A 25,000-nucleotide genomic window follows, 5' to 3' on the forward strand; every position below is an offset into this window, starting at 1 on the left:
TAGAGGGATCTGATAAGTTGAATTTTCTCAGATGGTAGTGTGTTCAAACTCACCACAGATCTGAGAACAAGCACAAGCTCAAACTCAAGCTGAAAGTACCCATATGACATGCAACTGACACTCCACAACTTGCTGCTTCTCCTTTATTTTTGCTGACTATCCAGAGCCAGCTTGAGCAGTCTGACCTATGGCAAGTGCCTGTTTCACCTCTTAATGGAATGCTTTCCAGTGAATAAGCAACATTACCTGCATGCCTTCTTGACCTGAGATCCCCACACCAACATCTGCCACTTGGATCATGCTGACATCATTAGCACCATCACCTAAGGATGACAAAATAGAGTTTGTTGTCACTTGTAGACCAGGAATAGCTAACAGCAACAAAGTAAAGGAAAAACAGTTGTAACTGAGTTGTTACTGTTGGTTGAGTATAGTAAGGGAGATGTGTAGTAAGTGTCGGGTTGGTATACTAAAGGAGATATGGGGTAGAAAAGGATAAACCTGTGATATATAGTGTTCAAAGGGCAAAGTTTTCAAGACATTGTGATCTTTGTAGACCTTTTTTCATGGAAAAGGGAAAATAAACCAAATCTGTCTCTTTTTAATAATACCTAAAGTCCCAGTATCAGGCCTGAACTGCATCAATCATAGAACAATGGAAGGCTGAGAATGAGCTTCTCAATACTACTGCTTCCTGATTAACTGTGCCTGCAATCAGGTATGACTAAGAAACAAATGTTCAAGGAGTCCTAAAGCCAATGAGAATGTCTACACAGTAAAAACACTAAAAAAAGTTAAGAAGTAGATAAATGAAAGAAAAAGTCAAGAGACTAGGATTGACCAGTACAGGATCTTTAATACACCCATGACTGGTAGATTTAATTGGAATGGTTGGACAGTCACCACCCCTTGCTCTGCTTCCAATCACAATACCACAAGTGATAGGTGCCACCGAAAGGATACCAGAATGAGACATGTATCTACTTCTTAACCTCATAAATTTACAGCCTAGTGGAAAATGAAACCATAGTAGCTGATGACAAGACACTTGCTTTCAACTTCAGTGGCTGAGGTGTACATCACTTCTCACCACAGTTTCCCTGCTATTGGCACATGTAAGAGCGGTATCTGCTTACATAACAAAGCTGATGTCTTTGTGACTGTGTGGCACAAGCCCAAGTTAGCTCATGTTAGTTAAAAGGAAGGATCTATAGAGCTAGGCTTTAAAGCCAGAGCACGAGCTTGAGCTTAACTCTTAGGCTCAAGATGCTCAGAAAGAATGAAAATACCAGCTGGCCAGTCTCCACTAGTCCTTTTAAGCATTCTGGATAATTCAAGTTAACGAGCCAGACGTTTTTTACAACATATGTAAATTATTATGTCCACAGTCAGTCAGCCACAGATATAAATTCAGTAGGAGGGAGGCATATTTGAGCTAGATATAATACATTAAGCATGAGGATTATGATAATCAGCACATGTTCGGTGATGAGGATGTCACACGAGTCTGGCAGTTATTATACGTACTTAGGGTTTCTCATGGGCACGTCCAACCCACATACATTCCTGCTGCGATTAACCAATACAGGAAGATGAAAGCAAGTATGTTTGTGACAATATGTGCTGCAATCTTATCTTCTAATGCAACATGAGCCTAAACCTGAGATAGGGAAAGAAGAGCTGGTTGACTTTTCTTGTGTAAAAAACATGGAAACATGGAAGAGCCTGTCAAATTTAAGATAGGTTGACTGACAAAGTCTCCCCTTCGCCAACTGAGTGATCAGTTGGGAAGAAGTGTAGGTGTTGGCATGATGCCAGTTGTAAATCCACTCTCTATACTAACAAGGCCAAGTCATACTCTGTGCTGTATGGCTGATTTGTGATGAAAAATGACAAACCTTGAGTTCAAGCATGATTGGACAAAACAACACTGATAACTTTTTTCTACGTAATGCACTGATTGCAAAATGTTTTTTTGCAAATCATCAGCTAACCCAGTTCTTCAAAGCTGTGTTCAGACATGTCAAAACCTCACAGCATACCTCGGTTCTGATTACCTAGCTTCTGTAGGAAGAAATCCCAAATGCTGCTCTGGAATTCTATCTCGGTTTTGAATAAATATGTTACAACTGTCCAACATGTTTTCAGATAAAACTGAAAGGCAGTTTCAGTTGTAAGGCAGTTGGAAGGGTGCTACTGCAAGTCAAAAAAATTGAAACTCTCAAGACACAGTATACATCAAGGCAGACTAGTTTAAACTGAGGTATTTACCTATTGCCAAGGTCATTGCTTTGAGTTTGTCTCTGACTAGTGTCACTACCATGCTCTTTTGGAGTGGGGTAGAGCGACAACACAGTACTGAACGGCATCGCTTGGCCAGTGCAAGAAATTTATCTTCTAGCGTAGGTTCCAGGGCATAAGCTAGAGTCCTTCCATCAATCACAAGGCCCAAGCTGGAAAGCACAGAGGAAGAGGATGGATAGAGAGGGGTGAACCCAACAGTCATGTTTCCAGTAGCTTCGTCTATTGTGTTGTTTGAAAATTTAGACTCTACGCATTGCAGACATTGTTCCAGCAAGACAGCACATGTCTCCTGAAAAAAATTTAAAATAAATACACTTGAGAGAAAAGAACATGTATGCAAAGGCTTCTGTTTGCTGTATGTTTAGGAATAATGACTACTGGGAATATGTGCTGGTAAAGTTTTAATTTCTAATAATTTTCTATTTGCTCTAAATACACAATTTTTGCAGAAGCTATGACAACAATAAAGAGTAGAAAGGCTTAAAATCTAAGTCTTCTTTAACATGCAGTATTGTATGCTAAGCTTATTTCTTTTATCTTCTCAAAATAACAGTGGTGGGAAATGATATATAATTGGTACCAAGCTAAGTATGGTGAGCAACACCATTATGGTGATGAACACCATGTATACGCCCACAACTCAGATCAGAATGTTACTCATTGTTAAAGGCCAATTAAAGGTTATTCAAGCTGAATTCTCTCTCCTAGCCATGCTCAAATAAAAGAAGTTACTGAGAATATGTGAACATAAAAAAATGCCATTCGTCTTACAGCAAAGTATGACTAAAAAGAAATACCACAGAAAATCAATTTACCAGTTCAGTTGATAACTCAAGAATGGAAAATGCTGTTATCTTTTCTTCCTTTTCGAAAGAAATTGGAGCTGGATACTGATGGCCTACCTCTCCTCTGCTGATCTGAAGTCCAATTTTATCACCCCATTAAAGGACTATAGCACTATCAGTCTGGTTCCTTGTATGTTAGACCGTATCAGTAAAATCTTTGTGCCTGTCTGCTTGCAACAAGTTGAGCACAGAAAAGATCAGTAACTCAGAAGGATTAGAAAAGGTCTGTTAGGAAGCATTACTGTAGATGTGGTTTTCTGCCTCTCAGTGTTAGCATTGAAAATTAAGTGTTGCTTCTATCTCCAGAGAAAAAGCCACCTGAGAAAACATGAATGACTGAGTTATCTAAATACTACATTTCAGTGCCAAAAAATAAAGCACAAATTCTCAACAGGTTATCAGCTGCTTTCTTCCTCAACACATCTTTAATAACAGGTTGCCTTTTAGACTTATTATTGGCAAAAAACAAAACTAAGAATGTTTTGAGAATGCATACCAAAGAAAGGCATTTATGTTGCTAAGGCATATTTTCATTCATGGTGGAGTTCACTATACACAGTTACATGCCTTCAGTAAGGTTTATGATACATAAGACTACATTTTAGAAGCAGTATTTACTGAAAAGTATTCAAAGACATGTCCTACCTGGAAATTATGGACGAAGCAGGAAAAGAAGGGAAAAAAAAAGAGGGAAAGGAAAAAAAGCCATCAAACTTTTAATTGTACAATTTGAAAATAAACCCAAACTAGTTCACTTGTAAACTTGTATATTGGATCTGCTTACTGGTGATTCAGCATTCAAAGTGATGATTTCTTCATCATGATCTAGTAGCTTGCAGGCATATGCAATATTAACAGCTGTTTCTTGCTTGTCTCCAGTAAGAACCCAAATCTGCAACCCAGCCTTGCGCAAGTTCGCAATGGTTTCTGGAACACCATCCTGTAAACGGTCTTCAATGCCAGTTGCACCTAAGCACATAAACAAGCAAAATACTCTATATAAAATGAACACTTGGGGTTCCCTAGTTCCTCTGAAATTTTAAGCTTGAATTTGAAAAAAAGGAAAGTAACAAAACAACTAGCAGTCATTTTTATTAGGAAACAGCTAAACTACCAACGGTTGCAAGATTTGGGCAGCTTTTTGGAAGTATTGAGAAAGAGGAGAGGAAAGTAGCAGGGGTAAACCCTTGCATCAAATCTTGAAAAGCAACCTGATGCCACTTCTAGTCCCAGAGGTTCACAAGGCTTATTGTCTCTACGCTCTCTTATCTTCATCGTTTCTTCTGAATGTTGCTAGAGAAGGTATTGGTTCTCAGACATCATTTCCATTCTTAAGGGTCATGCAGACCCTTTTCTCAGCAAGGAGAGGCTGGTCACTAGAGATATCTCCCTTTTGAAGGGGAATGACAGCAAAACTGCAGCTTGGCAGCAGCACCTTACGCTACAGACAAACAACTTCCTGTCTTGTTGCTGCTCTCTGCAGAAAGATACTGGTGGCCAAATGAGATATAGCAGAGAATAAATCAAGAAATCTGTTGGCCATGATGTGAAAGCAAAATGTGCCTTTTTCATGTTTTCACTGTATTTTTCCCCTGTTTATAACTGACTGGGTATCTTTTTTACACTTAAATGAATCAACTGACAGAGACAAAATTTTCATATATGTGAAAAGCAGCAAAAAGCCGCTGAGGACCAAGCTCAGTATCACTGCTGATACGTCGGTGCTCCACTGAGTGTCAGAGAGACTTCAGTGTAAGGAAATGCAAGCCTGACTGCAGGAGAATGAGAAGGTGACAGACATGCACCTTACCTGCAAGTTACCTGGAATAACAGGAAAAACTAAATAAACTTTTCTCAGCTATTAATTATTCCTGTGGCTGTTCCTTGAAACAAAACCAATTAACAATATAAGTCCACCTGAAGTCTTGGCACCAGTTGTTTACGTGAAAACACATTCTTAGGGCAATGGCGGGGAAGCTATTATTAACAAAAAGAAGGAAAATACATTCCTTTTCCAGACTCACTTTTTATTCCCACAACCTAACCACAACTGATCACTGCAAGATACAAACCACAGTATGAGATTCTTGTGGAATGACTGAGCTGGTAGGTTACTACCGGCTGGAGCTCACTTATTTGTGTGGCAGCTCAATTTCACTTTTTTTTTTTGACCCTACTCCACAGTGCAGTCAGAGCCAACCGGTACAACCATGGTGGGATCTTTTTGATGACTGTGGTCCAAATTAGGCAACTCATGTTGCCCTTTAAGTAAGAGGAGAGAACCAGACACTTGGAGGCATGATTCATCTAATCCTAAAGCAGATAGCTAAGACAGACCAATTGAACTGCACCTTTTTTTTTTCTCTCCCTTGGCTATTTGTCGAGCCTTAGAGATCTGCAGTAGATACATCAAAAGTTGGGTGAGGTGGATCTGTCTCCCAGAGAAAGGAATGTAGGCAATTAGTGAAGGTTGTTTTCTCCAACAGTGTTATGGCTATCTCAGTTCCCCAGTTTCTTCATCAGAGAAAGTAGCTGGATGCATGGAGTAATAGTGAATATACATACATTTTAGAATCTTTCAGCATCTCAACTCAGAACAGTGTGACTTAGTTCTTGCAGTACTTTTTACATAAACCGATTTTAACTGCAAATCTTTGCCACAGAATACACAGATTCTGAGTGCATGTGCTGAACCTGATGCATATGAGAGTTGATGCCTCTCACAAATACAGTTTATGAGCTTTGCTTTATGCATGTCTCTGGTGCCCCTGGAGTCATGGAAGTCTCTGATATGCTGAAGTGGCACTAAGCTAATGAAATTCTGTAGACAGTTTGGGCCAAGTCCTCCTCTTGTTTAGAGCAGCAGTTCCCACTTATGATAGGATGTCAAATTCATCCCTGGTATTACTCCATTCATTTCACTAGTGAGAAAATTATGGCAGGAACAAGGAAAACAGGGTATGTCTCTTATGTTAATTATATCCCCTTTGTGGTTCTGCACATGACAGACATGATAAAGCCCCAAAGAAGCCAATTTCTGTACTGTCAGAAACAATTTAAGGGAAAGAATGGATTTCATAGCCAAGCTTTCAGAACTTTTATCACATTTTAATTTCATGTCCAGCTCTCATTTCATTACCTAGCAGATGCAGATTCTTCTCTATCCGCAGTGCTGACTGAAACAGAAGTTCTTCGCGATTTTCAATAGAGGATTCTGCTTCTAAATGAGTTTTTAACCAACAGGCATACTCTTCTTTGCTGAGAACCTATTAAAGAGTATGTGAGGGCAAGTCAACGTGATGCAGAGGCATTCATACTTTACTGAATAAAATGAAAAAGAAGTCATGAATCATGAACAATAAATTAATAAATGCCTTCAGGAATCTTTGTCAAGACTCTCCTTAAAAGCAAACTATAAGGCTTCATTTACTTACTCTTTTTGCAATACAGAGAGTCCGCAGCCCATCTACAGCGTACAGATTCAGGTAATTCTGGGTTTTGCTTCGGATTTTTTTTTGATGTTTGCCCCGTGGGTCATCTAGATAAGAATAAAAAAATAAATTACTGATTGAAAAATAACTGCAGCTGAATGATCTCAGAATAAAAATGTGTATATAGTACTCATTGTACCAGTACTTTATAACTGATACTTTTAGAGAGCTGTTGATGTTTCCTGGGAAACTCAAGTAGAACATTCGATTTAACAGAAACTAATCTTTTTGTTCCATCTTTTCTGTCTTCCCTCTTCAAAGAAGTCACTGTGAATGTATGTGAGAAAGACCTTCTTTTTCTTACTCCTTAAGCATTTCTTCGGCCTGAATATTTGAAGAAATCATAATGTTCACAGAAAACAATAACATCAGAAATAGAAGTATGATTTCAAATACACTACTAGCAAATGCTTTTCCACAGCTTATCATGTGCAGAAAAAAGACACTTAAAAATGGCACTTAGTTTTCCAACAAGGTTACTATCTCTAAAGAACTGGAAACAGTGCTCCGTTTGGTATATTTATATGCACAAAGGCTCTTCTGTCTGTTAGTGTTGCACTGATACTACCTATCAGCCTGAATCAATGCAGTAAGTTCTGGGTATGACTGTGATTTCATTTAGAAGAGAATTTACACTCAGAGACCTTACAGATAAGCTTCTACCTTGGATGCATCAGCACAACTTCCACTTAGCTTTACTCTTCACTTAAAACCATGCCTAAAGACTCAAAACTAGGACTGAGCATCTGTTTTTCTCTGTTTAGCTGGGTTTGGTTCAATGTGTTCCAGCACAAACACATGCAAGTATTGATTTCGTAGAAAGAAGGGACTGGGAAGCTTGGAATGCCAGTATTCTGGGGTTTGTTCCATTTATCTCAACTATGTATCAGAACATTTTTCCTATGTATAGCTATTTTCTCACCATTAAAAACTGTCCTGTCCTCTCCAGGTCAATAAAGATGGGAGTATACATACCCAGCTGTTCCTAAGGGACTCTGTGAAGATTGTGGTTTTTCCTGCATACCTTCATTTCAGTTCCATCTCTGATTAATGCCATGTGGTGAATATGGATAGGAATATTCTTTCTAGTAATGCTACCTATGCTACTACTGCTGATTTTCTCAAAGGGACAATACAGATATACTACTCCAGAAGAACATTACTATGAGTATTATTTGCAATTTAAAAACCCTTCCTTACACAATAGCTTGCAGCTCCAACACACACCATCAGCTTCCTTCAGAAGCTGTTAGAACAGCTCACAGATAGATTCAGCTGGCACAGAAAATGGAAATAAGCATATATGGAACGAGCAGCCTAACACAGTTTCATTTACCTTCTTTTCTATTTGTGTATGATAATCTTTTTGGCACATGTGACCTTGCTGTACAATATAAGAATTTTTTTTTCTGGGAGATGCATTGCAGCAAACCTTCTTTGAGGCTACTGGTATTAGTGAGTCATCTTTTTTAATCTTAGAACAATAAAGCAGGCGAGCATTCTTCCTAATTTATTGTGATACATTAATATTTAGAGAAAATGCCATATTTTTTGAATATTCCACATGAAGTTGTACTATGGGAGTGGCTATTTCCATGGCTAACTGATTCCAAATCATGCAAACTTCAATAGGTGCTTAAGCACATCAAAAGTTGTTTCTCTCCCTTTAAAGCTACATGGTGTGAATTGTCAGATCTGTTTGAATACCATGGGTGCTAATGCATGTATTGATCATAATGTTAAATGCTTATGCCTATTTCAATGAACAAAGACAGGAATTCTCAAGTACAGATGTGCACACCATTTTCTGTGTGACTTCTCAATTCCAGTCTGGAAGACTGCATCTCCCTCCTACACTAGCATACCAACGACAGTTAAACCCCCTTCATATGCCTCATTAGCCCTACACTGAGATTTGTCTTGTGCTCAGAAGCTAGAAGTTAGGGGAAAGAATTTCTTGCAAAGAAAACCCAGTTGTGGAGATTTTTTTTATCTGGGATGCAGTGTCTGTGCTGAATAGTGTGATCACCTGCTTTATGAGAGTGAAAACCAGCAAGTAAGTCTTCTCCAGAAGAATGATGGAGAGCTATTGGCCTTCTGCTTGCTTCATTTCCTTCCATAATCTCAAGCTGCAGAAAGCCAGCTCAGTCATTGTTTTCTCAATGACTTATGTTCACAGTTCCTGGGCGAGCTGGGTATTGACTCAAACAGTAACTTTCTTATTTATGAACACAGTGACTGCTGAGATAAAGCAAAAACAATACACTCTTGGGAATCATTTCAAGGCTTTTGGAAATATCTGTATGCTATCAGAATACATCAGGTTCCACAGTCTTAACTAGACATACAGGAAGAGATAATGGAGTCAATCCATAAACATTCTAAGTTTTGAAACTCATGGTGATTTACACTTTCCTACAAGACACAAATGAAGCTAAACCATAACCCTTCTGCTTCTGATTTTGGGCTGCTCATCATATCATATCTTAAAGTACTCTTCCTCCTAAACAGGGACCTTTGTGTCTGACAGGACCCAGTCATGTCATGCGGTGTTTGAGCTGGGAGATTACAGTGTTGCTCTTGTCCTTCAGCCTAAGGGCACAAGTAATCCACAGCCTGAATTCCCAGGCTTGACTGGTGTGGAGTTCACATGTCCCTGAAGCACTAAGAGAGCTAAGAGCAAGCTGTGGGATTGTCAGGTTGATTCATTTATTGGTCATTTCCTTGAAACAGTAACTGCCTGAATTAACAGAGCATTACATCTCCTCTCACACTCATGTTTCACTGTCACCAGAGAACAGGATGAAACTGGTGACACATCCTACAATATAGGTAATAGCCCCAGCATAAATCTTCTGAGGCTCCCTTTAGCTGGGAAAGACCTCCTTGTAAAAGGAAAAAGGTGTCATTCCTGAGGGAATTGACAACATCCACTGACATTAGGATACTGCAGGCAGAGACTGCAAATTCAGTTTCAGGAATGAAAGCTGCTCAAGAGAAATGTCAAATGTTTTTCAGGCAGATCTGCTGAAACATACAGAATTACTCAAGCCAGCAGTGGTTTAAGAAGACTAGTAAACAAGGGGAACTACTAAACATGTTCTAGTGGCTGCACATTACATTGCTTGCAAAAGCAAACTATACCAAAACTCACAATTCCATTTGGGCTAAAAAACAAAAACAAATCCACCCAAACCAAAACAAATACCCCACAAACCCCAGACACTTTCAAAGCCACCTTCAATCTGATTGCCTGTAATCAGGGTAGAATCTGTATTTGCCCAGCTACAGAAATTGCTCATTCCCATACTGGCCTTCAGGAATTCTGCTTCCCCTTCCCTGACATACACCACCTTTGATAATGTCGCTGTTGTTTGATTGTCTAACGGGCTTTATTGTTTTTACCCAAGTTAGTCCCAGACCTGCCTGAAATTTCCCTGAAAATTCCTTGATCCATCAAATCTGCTGCAAATGGACACTGCAGCTTCAAACACAGTCTGTTACATGGTGACAAAATATTTAACATTTGGCATAAGATACTTTCTTCTTTTATTTTTAACATTCAGTTCTCATTCTGAGAACTCATTTCCAAACATTATTTTCTAAGTATATAATTAGAAATTCTCGGTGCTACAAATTCTATATTAGTGCTTTCAAGAGAAACAAGTTTCCACAGATGCTCTATGTACCTTCTGCGATATCAGATCTTTACTAGAAAATTATTCATGAATACTTTGTTGTTAGTTAAGGACAAGTTGTTCTTAATATTTTTTTTTGGCTCAGTTTTGATTAATATGGCTGTAAACAGAAAACTAATGCCAAAATTTGTCTGTATTTCATTAAATTAAAATTGCACAGTATAAGCCTTTCACAATTGTTTATTCCAACTGATGTCAAAGTAACCACAAAGTCAATGCATTAGTGAAACATGGGAAGTACCTCTAGCACTTTTGGGCTCTGTTGATTCATACCAGAGTAATCTTTAAACACTGGATGAAATTCAGGATTGAACATACAGTATATTACATGCAAACTGATTCATGCAAACTGAAACCTGTGTGTCTCCTATAATTTCCGAAAGCTTAGAGGGTTCTTCTAGAATCCAATTGATTACATCTTGTAGCTATTCAAAGTGGTCCCTGTTTCACATGACATCTGTGTGCTGCAGAATTCTCCATGCTTTAGGAAATTTCCATGTTCACATATACATGTCTATTCCCTGCTAGTCAGCTATGCATTTGAGGCCAAGATTTCTTGTCTGAAGAGCATCGCTCCTTCTTTTGCAACATTTTTTCTGTTTTGATGGCTGATTGATTCACATTGTCCTTTAGCAGCAGAGTCAAACCTGTATAAATGTGCTTATTTATTTAACACAATGCAGCAAAAGAATGTAAAGATTTACAAATGAAACAGGGGGAAGCTACAATAGGAAGTTCTTGGGTTTCATATGAAATACTTTACTGTCAAAGCACAGCCAGTCAGGTTTTCCCAATGAAATGTAAAATGCTTTGGCAAAGTTTCAAGAAATTCCTTCAAAATAGTTCGCTAGTAGAAGATCTTCTACAGAAATTATTTTCATTCATTCTTATGAGGTAAAGACCCCCCAATGTGTTACAGAAAATTTGCCATAATAACAGAATATTATAAAAAAATAGAGATGGTTGCCATTCTACCATTCACTACATTAACACCAAAAGTAGGCAGGTCTACTTGCTAGAGAAGGCAATAAGATACAATGAGATCTTCAGCAATTAAATAGAATGGCCTCCCCCCAAACCAAAGGTAAGTAAGAGGTGTACCTGAAGAGCAGGGTAGAAGAAGATCCATAATAACTGAATCTGCTCCTTTAGTGTAAACATTAATTTCATCTGTGAGAGGATGCCTGACCACTACTGACATCCTCTTCCTGATGGAATCAAAGCCCAAGGTATGTAATACTTCAAAGCTTAAGGTTCCCAGGTGAGGTAGCTCCACTGATACCTGGTCAGACAGCCTTCCAACCAGAGAACAGTTATATGCCCTTGCTGCATAGACAAGAGCAGCTTCATCTGGACTCTCTGCTTCATAACGGAGTTCTCCTTCCTCCGGTGTGCTCCCCACAGGTGTCCTGCCTTGCTGGGAGCTGTAGCCATTGTTATTCATCTGCGCAGAGTATGCCAGCTTCTCTTCCAGTTTTAATAAAGTGCTATCCGTAGATGGAGATGAAAGCACACTTAAACCAAATCTGTGCACTGATTTGCTTGTGGCTAGACTAGATGAACTGCTGTTAGATCCAGAGGTCAAACGACTTGGAGTGAATCTTCGTATGAAGTCTTCAATGGTTTTCACTGGAGATTTTAGTTCAAATCGGTCTCTCACCTTGAGAAGTAAAAAAAACAAAACCACAAACCAACAATGAACAAACCCCAGAGAAAAGCTGTACAAGAATTCTGACATGGATATTTAGTCTAAGCATCTCTGACTAAATTTCTTTGAGAACAAAAAGTAATGGCATTTGTATTTTGAGAAGGTAAATGGATAAAACTGACTCAACTCCCCCAAAAAACCATCAACTTCCTAGAACTTCAGAATTGTATCTGTGTGTGAAAGCACATATGCTTGTATTAAAACCATTTTTTCTTCTTCCACCTCCTCAGCTATGACTAATGGATAGTCTATCAATGTTGCAGTACCACCATCAGCAGTGCATACTAAAAGATACCATTAGTATGAAACACCGTCATTCTTTGTGCATATTCAGTGAAGGTATTAAAAAAAAGTTCATGCAAGATTTTCCTATCAAGAAGTGTTGTATCAGCAAAGTTTTATGAGAATATGCCAGTGTGACAACATTATCAACAGTCATGTTAAGTAATTTCCCCTGTCTTACCTTTCAGCATGAAGCATTTTGCTTCAGTTTTATCATACATCTCAGTTTACATAATTATTTACTGTATTTACAGTAATAGCATATTCATAGTAATATTCATCATATTATTGTATAACAGTGTAGCATTCCTGAAACAGCAGAATTGAGCATTCTCCAAATGTTTCCTTGGCACAAAACCACATAATTTTGCAGACTAGTTCACTTTTTATTCCAATCTGGAACAGAAGCAAATTGCAGGATTTTCTCCAGAATGGAAATTCCAGCTGCTAGTGAGTTTTAACATTATATTCCATTACAGTTCTGTCCAACAGATTATTTTGGGATTGCATTCTTGAAATTTTCATTCATCAGTGATACTGGTTCAGGCCAATTTAAGCAGTAATGATCATTATTTCTCATAATGAGCTTAAGATGCATCTTTTACATAATTTGAAAGTTTTAAGTAATGCTTTTCAAGTATATTCTCTTTTTAAATATTTCTAAAATGTCTCAGTCTTTTCTTAATTTGATCCATACATACAAAATACTCACTGACAGCTTATATCCTTTTCCGGTAAGTCTTGCATATTTACAGATTAGTTTCCATACATACTTACATATCTACACTTATTAAATGATTACAGTACAAAAAATCAGGGGTGTTTCAGAAGTACCTTGAAATTGTTCATAAAAGTACATCTTACCATGGAGGTAAAAGAAATAGCTGACATATTCTAATCAGTTAATGCTTTACTAAACCCACTCAGTCACATACTGGTTCTACGTGTCATCTCACAACTAGTTGCAGTTGTTCATCACGAGAACAGGAGGTTTTCATTTCCCTAGCTTACAATATAAATTAGTATCAAGGCAAAGAAGTTTAAACTCTCTTTTCCTGTTTTTTAGCCTACCTTTTGTCGGGGCTGATTTGGTGCAGTAACCACAACTGTATTACATATAGTCAAAGCTATAAAGAAGTCAAAAATGTCACAAAGTTCTGGACTCAGATGTGATAATAGTTGTTCATGGCTCCTCATGGCCTCCAGATGCTTTGCACACTCGTTCACCTTTTCTAACAATCTTGGGTCAGGTGTGATGTCCTTCTCCTAGTAATAAACAGCAGTGATTAGTATTTGTGATTCTGCAAATTTCCAAAGTAGCAGCAAGCAATTAAAGCATCCAAAGCAGTGTCAGTATCAAGAGTTTTGTGGTGGTCTTACACCACAGTGTGGAGGTGGAGAGAACACCCATTCTAGACAATGAACAGTTAACAATGAGCCTACTGGAAGAAATGGATGTGTGAGTAATGTGTTACCAACTTTCCACTACAGATAATTATAGCAGCAATGTTTATCTGTTTTGGAGGTAGTGGATAGGAGAAGAGTTACATACTAATTTTCCTCCCTCTCTCCTGTCTAATTCAAGACATTTATTATCTATTACTAAAGAATGGTATACTACTGAGACCAAAAGTGTGGACAAAATAGACAGCAACGACATTTAAAGCTCGACCTTACACCAGTACAACACAACAAAACGATCTTCAGTTGTTAAAGAACAACCACTGTCCACACGTCTGATGTTAATTCATGTGGGTTTTTCACACTGAAACACAGAGCACTTTCAACTTTATTTCATCAGTATTTTCCACTTATTTAATATATTTCTTGTCAGAGCAAACCAGTATTTCTTAACACAGGCAGAGGCAAGGATACAAAAGATTAAAAGATAACTGATCTAACCCTCTTTTCTCAGTACAATTTTATCTCCTGATGCTCAGCAGCAGATGAATATGAGCAACCATAAAACCCCATGTGTAAAAAGTGCAGCTTGGAATTTTATCAAAAGAGCTTACTCTTGACTGAAATGAAGAAGTTCCAGCAGTGCAAACAGCATCTTTCTTTGTCTATTTGCAATTTGCTTTAAGCGTGAATTTGTGTCAACAGTGCAACAATGCAAAACCCCTAGATAAACAAGACTTGTCTTTTCTCCTCTCTTATTATCGTTCAGTTAATTTAAAAATTCCACAGAATTACAATAGTATAAAATAAACAAAATAAAGTAGTAAGGACATCAACTCACCAACATTTTGAAATGTAAAGATTTTTACTTTTTGAAATACAACACATGCAATTGACTGATAACCACTGAAACACACTAAAAATTATGTTAAGGTGTATGCCAACAATGTCCTAGAATTGGAACACATGGTGTCCACCCCGGCCCTTGTTAGTTTTCAAATGCTCTGACAAAAGAAAATGGAGGCATATGAAGAACAATTAGAACCCTTGACCTCTAAACTTATGCTACTCTCAGCTTCTGTGGATAAAAGGAAGGCATAAATTTTCTTCCCAAAATCAAGGTATAACTAAAACCAAAGGTTTCAGATGGTCTTTACCTTTAGTTTGTTCCCACAGAAAAGGTATTTGATAAGATCTATGCCAACATTTGATTGTTGTTGTGCAAACAGCTGTGACTACAGAACGAAAAACATCAAGTTGAAGTCTATGAGAGATACACAATGTTCTAGAGATTTCTTTACCTTTTTTTTCCTCAGGGCATAGTTCCATTAAAAGATTCAGGATACTGTGCATTTAGGTCTCATGACTTACCATTGGGCTACTGAATGCAGTGTGCTTTGAGAGTATGCTTGCTCTTTTGGCTTCAGCTCTGCTACCTGTGCGCCGGTGGGTTTTGGTGCTCTGGCTTCTGTGTATTACTTTGATACTCTGATGGCTGCAGATACTATCCCGATGGGATAGAGTTCCTCCTTTTGGGGCTGTCTCATCTTCCTCTGAATCAGGTTCTTGATACATTGCTAAGCGTTTGGCTATCATCAAAAAAAAAAGAGGGACAAATGTGGATTAGAAAGAGGGAGAGGGACACGATGACTTTGTTCAAGTGATCCGGTTTTACTATTATACTGTGCTTTCACAGTAATAATGAATTATTCCATTAACAGGAGATAACAAAGTGTAGTCTTAATTGAATGGTAGTATCTAATGGAGGATACTGATAATATAATTAGAAATGTAACACAATACACTGCCTCCCTTACAAGTGCAGTCTCTCCGAAAGGCTGTTAGACTTGGCAGTAATTCACTGCATTCCTAAAGACTATTCCACAGCTCTGCCTGATGAAATCAACCAAATAATTTGGTCTTCACTTGCAGTCTGAGTAGAAAATAAACAATATAGAAAATTTTTCTGTCCAACAGAACACAGAAATTTCACAGAAAGTATTTTCCAGCAAAAATGCCACATCTACCAAGTACCAGTTAGCTGACATTTGAAATGCCCTTGCAACGACACACCTACAGAGCATGACTGCCTTTATTTTATATACAGAGATGAGGAACAGACAGTGTAAAAGCCTTGCTCAAGGTCAAGGCCATGTGCTGCAGAGTGAAGACATGAACCCAGATTCTTGACTCCTAGCCTAGTGTTAAAACTACCCAGGAGTCTGTCCCTTCCTCTCTGCATAATAGGCAGGCCAATGCAGCTTGTAGTACAAAAACAAGGGTACCCTCACCTGTGCAACACTTTTTTCTAACACAATTTGCTGCAGTGAGCAGAATACTTCCTCAGTCAGGAATCCAAATAAAACAATTAGTGTTAGAAACAAATCCTGGCAGTTTGATATACAGATACCAAAAAGAAAACTTAAAGAAGAGGTGTGAAACATCTATGGAATCCTGTCCCTCTAATGACAAGCTCTGTTTAGGTTGAACTGATAGAGGACATATTTTTTCATTCCTAAAGACCATGGGCATTTAATAATCTGGGTTATTCATTTGGCAGAAAAATGCCATTCTAACAAGTATCTATTTACTCCTTCATTATGTATTCATTGAAAGGCTTTTCATTATACTCTCAATGTAATCCACACTATTTAGATACACAGTACAAGTAACATACTTGTGGCTCAGCCTTGTTTTGGCTTTCTGGTGTAACAAATTATATTTTCCTAATAAGAAATGATAAATCACTAGCATATAAGTTAATTATTCAGGCATTTAACAAAATAAAAGAAAAAAATTCTTTCAAAATACTTCCTGAGAAAAAACTTGCATGACATAGAGTGAGTTTGGCACAGGATCACTTTTAACATAGCTAGCTTCATGATCAAAGAAAAACCCACCCTCATCATGTGCTACAATTTCCAAACATGTTTTAGCTGTCAGACAGGAACTAAAGGAGTTGAAACCAGACCACACACAGTGCATAGTGATAGCTCTATCAGTACAGTATGGTACATCACAGTTTTTTTCAACTCCATTTGAAATATGCTAGGCTTTGTCTGAAATACGGGAAACAGGAAAATTTCTCAGTCCTGGCCATGAATGTACCCCCAGTTGTTGCTCTAACTGAATGCTCATAAATGCAACATCTTCCACTGCATTCTGGCTCTGCTCCAGATCACAGAGGGAGAAAAGGCCATAGCACATTTGGAGACATGGAGGAGAGATTGCAGGACACACAAGATATATGCATAGCTTGAACACAACACTGAAGCTCAGGTCCTGAAGCTGATGTAGACTAATTGTGGATGACTGAGGAGTTTCCTTCATTAGCATTATTTGGTGTGACACATGCTTCTCTGTGTTATATCGTGGGAAAGAGGTTAAGCAACCCCAAGTCCATTGCTGCAAAGGAAGCTGTTCCTTGAGCCACACAGCTGCCAAGAGAATAGCACAGCACTACTGCCTTCTCATTTCAGTGCCTACATAGACCTTTGACTCATATGACAGAATCTAGAGGACAGTTCCAAAAATTAGGGAGGTCACTGGTCTCCTTGGTCTTTCTGTTGCATGGTAATGAGTTGCAAGTGAATGAAATTCATGTCATCTGCACAGGCTGCTGCAACTTCTTGCATGTGCTTTGGGCCAGCACAGTCCTAAGGTGTCCTATCACTCCTGCCCACTAATTCCCACTTTGGTCTGCTCTGTAAGCCTCCATGCGTTTTCCCTGACAGTGGAAATGCAGATCCCTATACTGTGAATTTAATTCAATTGATTCTAGGTTTGTCTATATCAGAAGCAATCTACCCTGAGGGCCAAAAGCGATCTGCAGCATTTACTAAGACCTTATCCAGGCCCTTGACCAATATAAGAGCCAGACTGCTCACTGTTCCCCCCAGCATCACAGGTTCCTTTCAAAGGAAACCCAGGCGTTCAAGGAAGAAAGGAAAAAAGGAGCCATGTGGCCATCACAGTGTGCTCCTTTAAGATGATGCCTCAAGAACCAAAATGCACCAGCACATAGAAGGGCTTTTCTCCCTCTCTGCACTGGGGAGGTATAAGGGAATGCATATCTGAGGAGGTATGATGGAGTGCACATCCTGGAATGAGGCCTGTGTGAGGTCAGTGCCCAGTCTGACAGTGCAAGCTCTGCCTTCATTGTCTTCTGCAAGCTCCTAGTTACGCAATGCAAACCTCAGGATGAAAAAACATTGCAGGATGACACACCACTGAGGTTTTCTGTAGTTTACCAACATTTAAGATTTAAATAAATCATAGGAAAAATATTTTTGTGCCTCATTTTTACTAGGGTTTTCAGCAGCAAAACTAGTCTCAAGCAGAGCTGGCACAACATGCGGACACAACTATTCTGAGGAAAACCACAAGAAAAGCTTGGATTTGCCAAAGGGATAATCTTCTCCCTGTGGATGCTGGACATCTGAATGGTAAACAGATAGAATGCTGTGCTGCTTCTTCTCACAAAAGATAATACTCCTTGACAGGGAAAGGACTGGCTGCAATTACTTCAGTTTTGCAAAATGTGTTACCCAGTTGGTCCAACTCCCTTCCAAACAAGAGGTTTTTACAAAAAGGATACATTTTCTCTAATAATTATACCTAATTTAAGCTTCTGTTCTGAAAACGTCTTGAAATAGAAGGCCTCAAAGATCCTGATCTGAGTATAATTTTATTCCATGTATAAAGACTATGTTTAAGCAGAGAATGCATTTCATGTACAATACATGGTTTTGCTTGCATACCATGTCTCTGGAGTCCTCATTGCTCTGTCTTCTTTCCTGCACTACATCTAAAAATATTTTTGTTCATTCAACATAGCAAAAGCTTTTTCCTAATGCAGTACTCCATTTACTAGAATTATACCAATAGCGTGGTCCTTTTTAGTCTGTGTAATAACACCTATCTCTTGCTCTCTATACAGTTTTTCATTGTAGCACATTGATTTAATTGTTCCTGCCACTGAGAAAAAGGAGCAAAAGGGGAAGTAGGAACAAGACCAGAATCTCATTTAACCAGGTCCAATGTAATTCTTTCAATATAAATGGTGTTAGTTCAGTTTACACCAAGGTAAGCTTGACAACAATAACAGGCCTGAGCACCTTTCAACATTTTCTCAAGTGCTGTCTTACACATTAAGCAGCAAAATTTAAGAAGTTTGAAGAAATAGCGAAACCCAGTTCAATCATTATGCTACGGTTAAGGTTCGTATCGCTTCAGCTGTGCAGAGTGTGCTTCTCTGGTAACATGCTGTTCTCTCCACCCACTCAGCCCTCTCCAATTCAGAACCTTTTCCTGTGAACATGATAACCTGAAAGACATTGTTGTGGGATGCTTTTCAGTTTCAGCACTGAAAGTTGATGGCCTTGATCTTTTTTTTTAATAGAGTTTCTTATTAAGGGCAAAGACACAAAACTCTGGAAACTCAGCAATGCAATTCATGAAAGTCAAATTTCATTATGCTCTAGGTAATTTTATATTTACGGCACAAAGAAGAAACAATAGTTAATATTTATTCCATTAACTCTCTTCCATCTTTCTGAAGACAGCACAAAGCTACAAACAAAACTCCTATAACAGTTGTTAAGTATTTGAAGATATATTCTTTTATTTTAAACTCCCATTTCTTTAATTTCATTTTGGTTCTGCTTTTATCTGTTTTACCTTCTATGCCTGTGTTCTGTGACAAGGCATCCATTCTGCAGGCTGACAGAGAAACTGCTGCCACACAGCCAGATGTTCCACTAACTGAAAACATAGGATCAGGAAACTCTAAAGAACTTCCCTTCAAGCAGAATAAAACTGCAGCCTCCCTAAACCCGAATAACTTAGTTGTCAGTGTGTGGGCCCTATTTCACTATGGGGAAATTACATTCTGCCTCAAACTGTTGAATAATGCTCTTAACTGAGCTATCATGAAGTAAATGTAGATGTGCAGCACTTACTCACATCACTGCATTTCCTTATTATTTTACAAGTGCAAGCTTATTTCAGTTTGAAGTGCACTCTACCGTCTACATGAAGATTCACTCAAGCAGCTACCATACTATAAATTGTACAAGTGTGATAACATAATCTTAGTTTACTTTTCAAGAACTTCTCCATAAGGGCAAGTCTTGAGACCAGAAAACACCAGGATTTCCCTTCCTCTTGCCTCTTGGCATCCCCAGAGGCTTAATAACCTTAAGTCCATCAGTAAGAACTCTTTAACCCATTTGTAAAGGAGACAATTCCTTCTTTTCTTGTGATTTTTCAGAGTAATTGTCCTTGTAGGTATATGCATAGAGGAAAGTATTACTTGCCTCTAAATATGAGTTTTTCAGTGTTTTATAGGATTTAAAATAGGGCACTCTCAATGTACTGAATTCTACATCTGCTTATACTGGTGCTCTCCTTAGTTACCAATGAAAATTTTCCAAAAAGTAGTAACAAATGTAAAGAGAAATCAAGCTCCACAGAGTGCCTGTAGCACCCACTTCTGCTAAAGGCTTTGATCTTTCTGCAGGAGGCCTAAACGGACTATCCTAATTTCTGAAGATTGTCAAACTGTAAAGGTGGTGGATAAGTCCCTTTGGAAACAACAGCTGCGTTTATGGAAAAGTTTTTATTTTTATGCCTCTAAAAAAAAAAATCAAATTCTCCAACATGGCTGGAATATACAGTCCATGTTCTCTTGACTACACACAAAAGGAGTATGAAAATTTTACTACAAAACAGCCCCCCAAACTGAGAAGAATAATTTTAACATAATGCACTTTTCTGTGAAAGTAAGTTGCTAGCCAATCTTTACGAAGCGAAGTGGTAAAGCAGAAAGAAACTGCTTTCTCAGATTTACTGATTAAGAAACTTCCCTAGGCAAGAGAAAATCACCGAGGTTTTCATCATCTGCCTTCACTCCCATAAACTTCTCTCATTCTTATGTTGTCTACAGTTTTCTTCACAGTCATTGGAAGGAAGGGAGAGGTATTCAAAGAATGAAAAATTGCCTTTTTTCAGATTTGTGTGGTTGTATTCGTGGAGATTCAACTTGTGTTTTGTCAACAGTTTCATACAATGGGTAGCTAAAACTAGAAACCCAGAGATCACATCCCATAGGCAAGAGCGTGATTAATTCAGCATTTGGAAAACAACTAGGACAAATGTCAGGCCAAGACCATCTGGTTGTAGCTAAATCATGTAATGGCTTTCAGGAACACAGTCAGCTTGGGATTAACAGATAGACTTGGGCCATGGCCAGAGTCAAGAACTGTTAGAAGCTGTCTACTAGTCTGAATAAAAGAGCTAATGGAATGGCCACACAACTTGATATATACAGAACAAACTCCTTTGTTGTTTTTTTTTGGGGGGGGGGGCTTTTAGGTTTGTTTTTTTTTTTGTTTGGATTGTTTTTGTTGTTGTTTTGGTTTGGCTTTTTGGGTTTTTGTTGGGGTTTTTTGTGTCAACATTTGTTTGGGTTAGAAGGTAGTATTAATTGGAAGAGTAATTCTGAGATTTAACCAGAGTATAGTGCCAATGGGCATTCCATAAATATCCAACATTTATGAATGGGACAATCATTCTTCCACTTGGAGTGGCCCATGACATATCTTGCTCCTGAATTAACACTACAAATCAAGAAGAGACAATAGAACAGATTTAAGAACTCAGGCCACACAAACACGTAGCAGGAATTCTGTTCATCTGTATTGAGAATTCTAAACCACAGAGAAATAGGCATGTATTAGAGAACCAGTACAGATAAACAACAACAAGACTGATGAATTACATCCAAAAAATGCTTAATTTTTGCCAGTAACTGTAAGGTAACTAGATGATTTTCTTTCATGCAAATATCTACAAATAGGTCACTAGAATCCCACTCTTGTCAGCATAGTCTCCATAGGACCCAAACATGCAGCGCAAATTCCCGCAGTTTGATCCAAGTAAGTGCATGATCCACCACCAAAATACTGTGACCTCAACACTGATGAACATTTGATAGTGCTTGTATCATGGAACTGTTGCTGACTATGCTCATGCTTTCCCCTATAGCCTCACAAGCACTCCTGGATGCCCCTTCAGCACTAAGCTCTCACATAGCAGTACCCATGACTAATACTTTGTACTACCTCCAGTTGGCCAAGAGATTCCATCCCACACTAGTGCAATTTATAGCCCTCTATTATTCATGTTTTTGTCACCTCTTGTCTAGACTAAAACAATGCAATTCTGCTGGGCGTAGCACCATCCGCCTCATAAGAAACTTACAGCTAATGGAGAACCCTGGAAGAAAGTGTTTACTCCAGCAAAGTCATGAAAACTGCTCCTTGCTTCCCATGCCTAAAAAAATATTAAGTCTTGCTTGGGGTTTCAGCTTTTATTTTAGAAGAATGTGATTGTTTCAACCCTGCATAAGATCCGCATAAGCCTCTGTGATGAAAACCATGATTAACACATCCATGTCTGATGCAAAACAGAACTCTCTCTCATAATCATACAGCTCACCTTTCACATGGAGAATTTATACGGTTTTGTGGTACACATTTTCAAAGACCACTCAAGAAAAAGGCATGCCCCCTCAAATATGCAAAACCTAACAGCATATCATATGCAAATCTAAAAAATTGCACACTGCACACACAGGAAGAAGAAGAAGGGGAAAGACCAAGCTACATATAAGGGAAGTCACAAGCACTAGAGCAAGGAACAGAGGGATGCCGATATAAATACAGTATAAAAACAATCCCTGTAGAACATAAAACATGGGAAAATTTTTCACCACTGTGAATAAATTTTAGGGATAAAAGCTTATAATGCAGCATAGAGAAAATTTATGAAGGCTATGCACAATCTGTTGGTTCAGTAAGTAACAGACATCCAGTAGTCCTAGATTATGCAGAAAAAAATGCTTCAAGAGAAAATAAAAGTTTGAAAGAGAGGAAATTTCAGATCTCAGTCTGTCAGTGTAGAAGTAACTGTTCCCCTCTGTGTGTGTGCATGGCTCAGCCCCAGAATAAAGGGTCTCCAAATGACTTCAGAGGAAAATTTGCCAGAACATCTTACCTGGGGAAAAAAACTGTGCTACCTCTTAGCTTTGTTGTTGGATCTGGTTAAATCGTGCTGGCATAACTAAAATTTCTCTCCCAGAATTTATGCCTGAGGCAAACATCTGGCATGGAAAACTTAAACCAAATAATTAAAACTTTAGTAAAGTTATCCATAACTGAAAACAGGATCTTATCATGACCAGAGCCAAGCAACACGAGTAACAGGCACTGCTACCCAGCCACAGCAGAGTAACAAGCTAAGGGCAAGGAGCTCAGACCAAGGATATTTCCATCCAGAGCTATCTATTTTTTCAGTAGAAAATGACCTGTTATCTTCAGCTTTTGAAGCTATGACCCATGTGCAATAATTTTAAAATAATTTCTTCATCTAAAGTACTGCTCACAGTTTGATTCCAAGTAACAACCCAGTATTCTTGAAAAGAATACTCATATAAGTGAAGAAAGACAGAAGATCATCTTTGAAATAGATAAGACAGAGGCATTTTTACTTAGATTTCTTGTATATATGGCAGCCTTAGATCACTTGCTAAGTGAAAGATTTTACAATTTTCTAATTCAAGAAATCTTCAACAAAACCTGAGATGCAGAGCAGAATGGCATCAGTTATAACATATGCTCCTAAACATGTAAGGAAAATTCAGATACTCTGGTGTAAGACAGAAAAGTGGCTGACAAGTCATTTGCAAAGTAAGCACACCCTAACAACACTAAATGTTGTTAATGCACACCCTAAAACTAGATAAGAGCTGTGACAGACATTTTACCATATCTAAACAAGGTTTCAGTAGTGGAAAAGAAAACATATGGTTATAAAATCAGACTGCAGAACTGAGCTAACAAAGTACTTGAATGAAGAATATTTTTTATTGTGTAATTAATACAGATTATAGAAAATTTAATAAATAGAAATTATCATCATTTAAATAAAGAATTATAGAGAAAGACCTATTTTCTGTACAAGAGGAAAAAAAAGAATAAAATATAGTACTGCATGTAAATGTTGTATCAATTTAGAAATTATATTTGTCACAAGTCTTATACTGACTGGAGTTACAAGAAGCCCAAACACAGCGAAGGGTAAAAAGAAGGATTGAAAAATGAATCAGTTTATGTATTTATTTGACACCTCTGTTTGTAGTGAAATTCAATCTTATTTCCTTAATATTTATATCGCAATCTAAAATCATAAGGAGAAAGCATGCACAAACTTAGATATCTGTTAAATACAACACATTTGAAGAAAAAAAAATCTGAAAACTCAACATTCAGATTCAGGAGCCTGAGTTCAGCCTCTTTCTTACCTACTGTGCAGAGGTAGGAAGTCACAGCTTCTCCCTGCTTAAGTCTTTTCTGTAACACTGGAATAGCAACACTACCCAAACATCCAGTTTCATGAAAAAGAGTGCCTTAAATGTAAGGTCTCAGTACTACTTTAAAATAGGAGGAAAAAAGAACAATCCTTACATAATCCAAAAATTCAAAATATCTTTTTCCAATTTGAAATACTATTATTTTTCTAAACTGTGTTTTAGATTTCCCAAATTATTTTTATTATCTCTCTTATTCTGCATCTCATTTGTAAGCTGAAATTCAGTGGTAGTCTTTGAGAAAATTTTCTAGTAAGTGATCTTTATATGTTGTGCAGAATAAGAAACATTATTTTTTGCAACCAGGAATGCAATAGTGTAGCTGTCAACATTTTCCTGCATACAGAGTGTGATTTGAAGAGTTAAGATCTATTATATCAAAAATTGTAACTATGTTATAAAAACCACACACACACACAAATTACAAACAAATCACAAAATAAGAAACCACTGCATAACTTTAAAAGGGTGATGATGTGACACAGGGTGATAACTCTCACATTCCTTTTGACAAACAGTGACTTTTTAGCATTTTAAGAACCTCATACTTGTATTCTCTCAACTACAGTGTTCATACAGCAGTGAAGACACCTTGCAACAGACACTTGTCACACAGAAGCACTGAAAAGAATCTGACAAAAGTAACATAAAATATGCTATTCAATAGATTATGTTTCTTGTTAATACGAAAACCTGCAGCTTTGTTTACATTTATTTCTCAGTACAAAAGGGTCTCATTCCAGGTATTCAATCAGACACTAATCTGGCTGTATGCTTAAAACTGTTACCTTATATCTATACTTCAAACACGCCAATTGTGATATCAGCACTATTCAATTTGC

At 37.9% G+C, this 25,000-nt stretch overlaps 1 protein-coding gene across 3 annotated transcripts in view; it reads right to left on the bottom strand.

The window, feature by feature from the left end:
• Positions 1 to 25,000, bottom strand: part of ATP10A (ATPase phospholipid transporting 10A (putative)) — a 115,073-nt gene that overhangs the window by 15,980 nt on the left and 74,093 nt on the right. For all 3 annotated transcript variants that reach the window (XR_011696993.1, XM_071547715.1, XM_071547707.1), the window contains exons 8-15: positions 15,101 to 15,318; positions 13,400 to 13,594; positions 11,440 to 11,998; positions 6,584 to 6,687; positions 6,289 to 6,415; positions 3,934 to 4,118; positions 2,272 to 2,593; positions 247 to 323 (exon numbers count right to left, since the gene is read on the bottom strand). Coding sequence is in view for 2 of the 3 variants with exons in the window: in XM_071547715.1 (XP_071403816.1) it covers positions 247 to 323; positions 2,272 to 2,593; positions 3,934 to 4,118; positions 6,289 to 6,415; positions 6,584 to 6,687; positions 11,440 to 11,998; positions 13,400 to 13,594; positions 15,101 to 15,318 (1,787 nt within the window). In the remaining variant the exon portion in view is untranslated. The remainder of the gene's footprint in view (positions 1 to 246; positions 324 to 2,271; positions 2,594 to 3,933; positions 4,119 to 6,288; positions 6,416 to 6,583; positions 6,688 to 11,439; positions 11,999 to 13,399; positions 13,595 to 15,100; positions 15,319 to 25,000) is intronic.

Source organism: Pithys albifrons, chromosome 1, assembly GCF_047495875.1.
Source record: "Pithys albifrons albifrons isolate INPA30051 chromosome 1, PitAlb_v1, whole genome shotgun sequence".
NCBI lineage: Eukaryota > Metazoa > Chordata > Aves > Passeriformes > Thamnophilidae > Pithys > Pithys albifrons.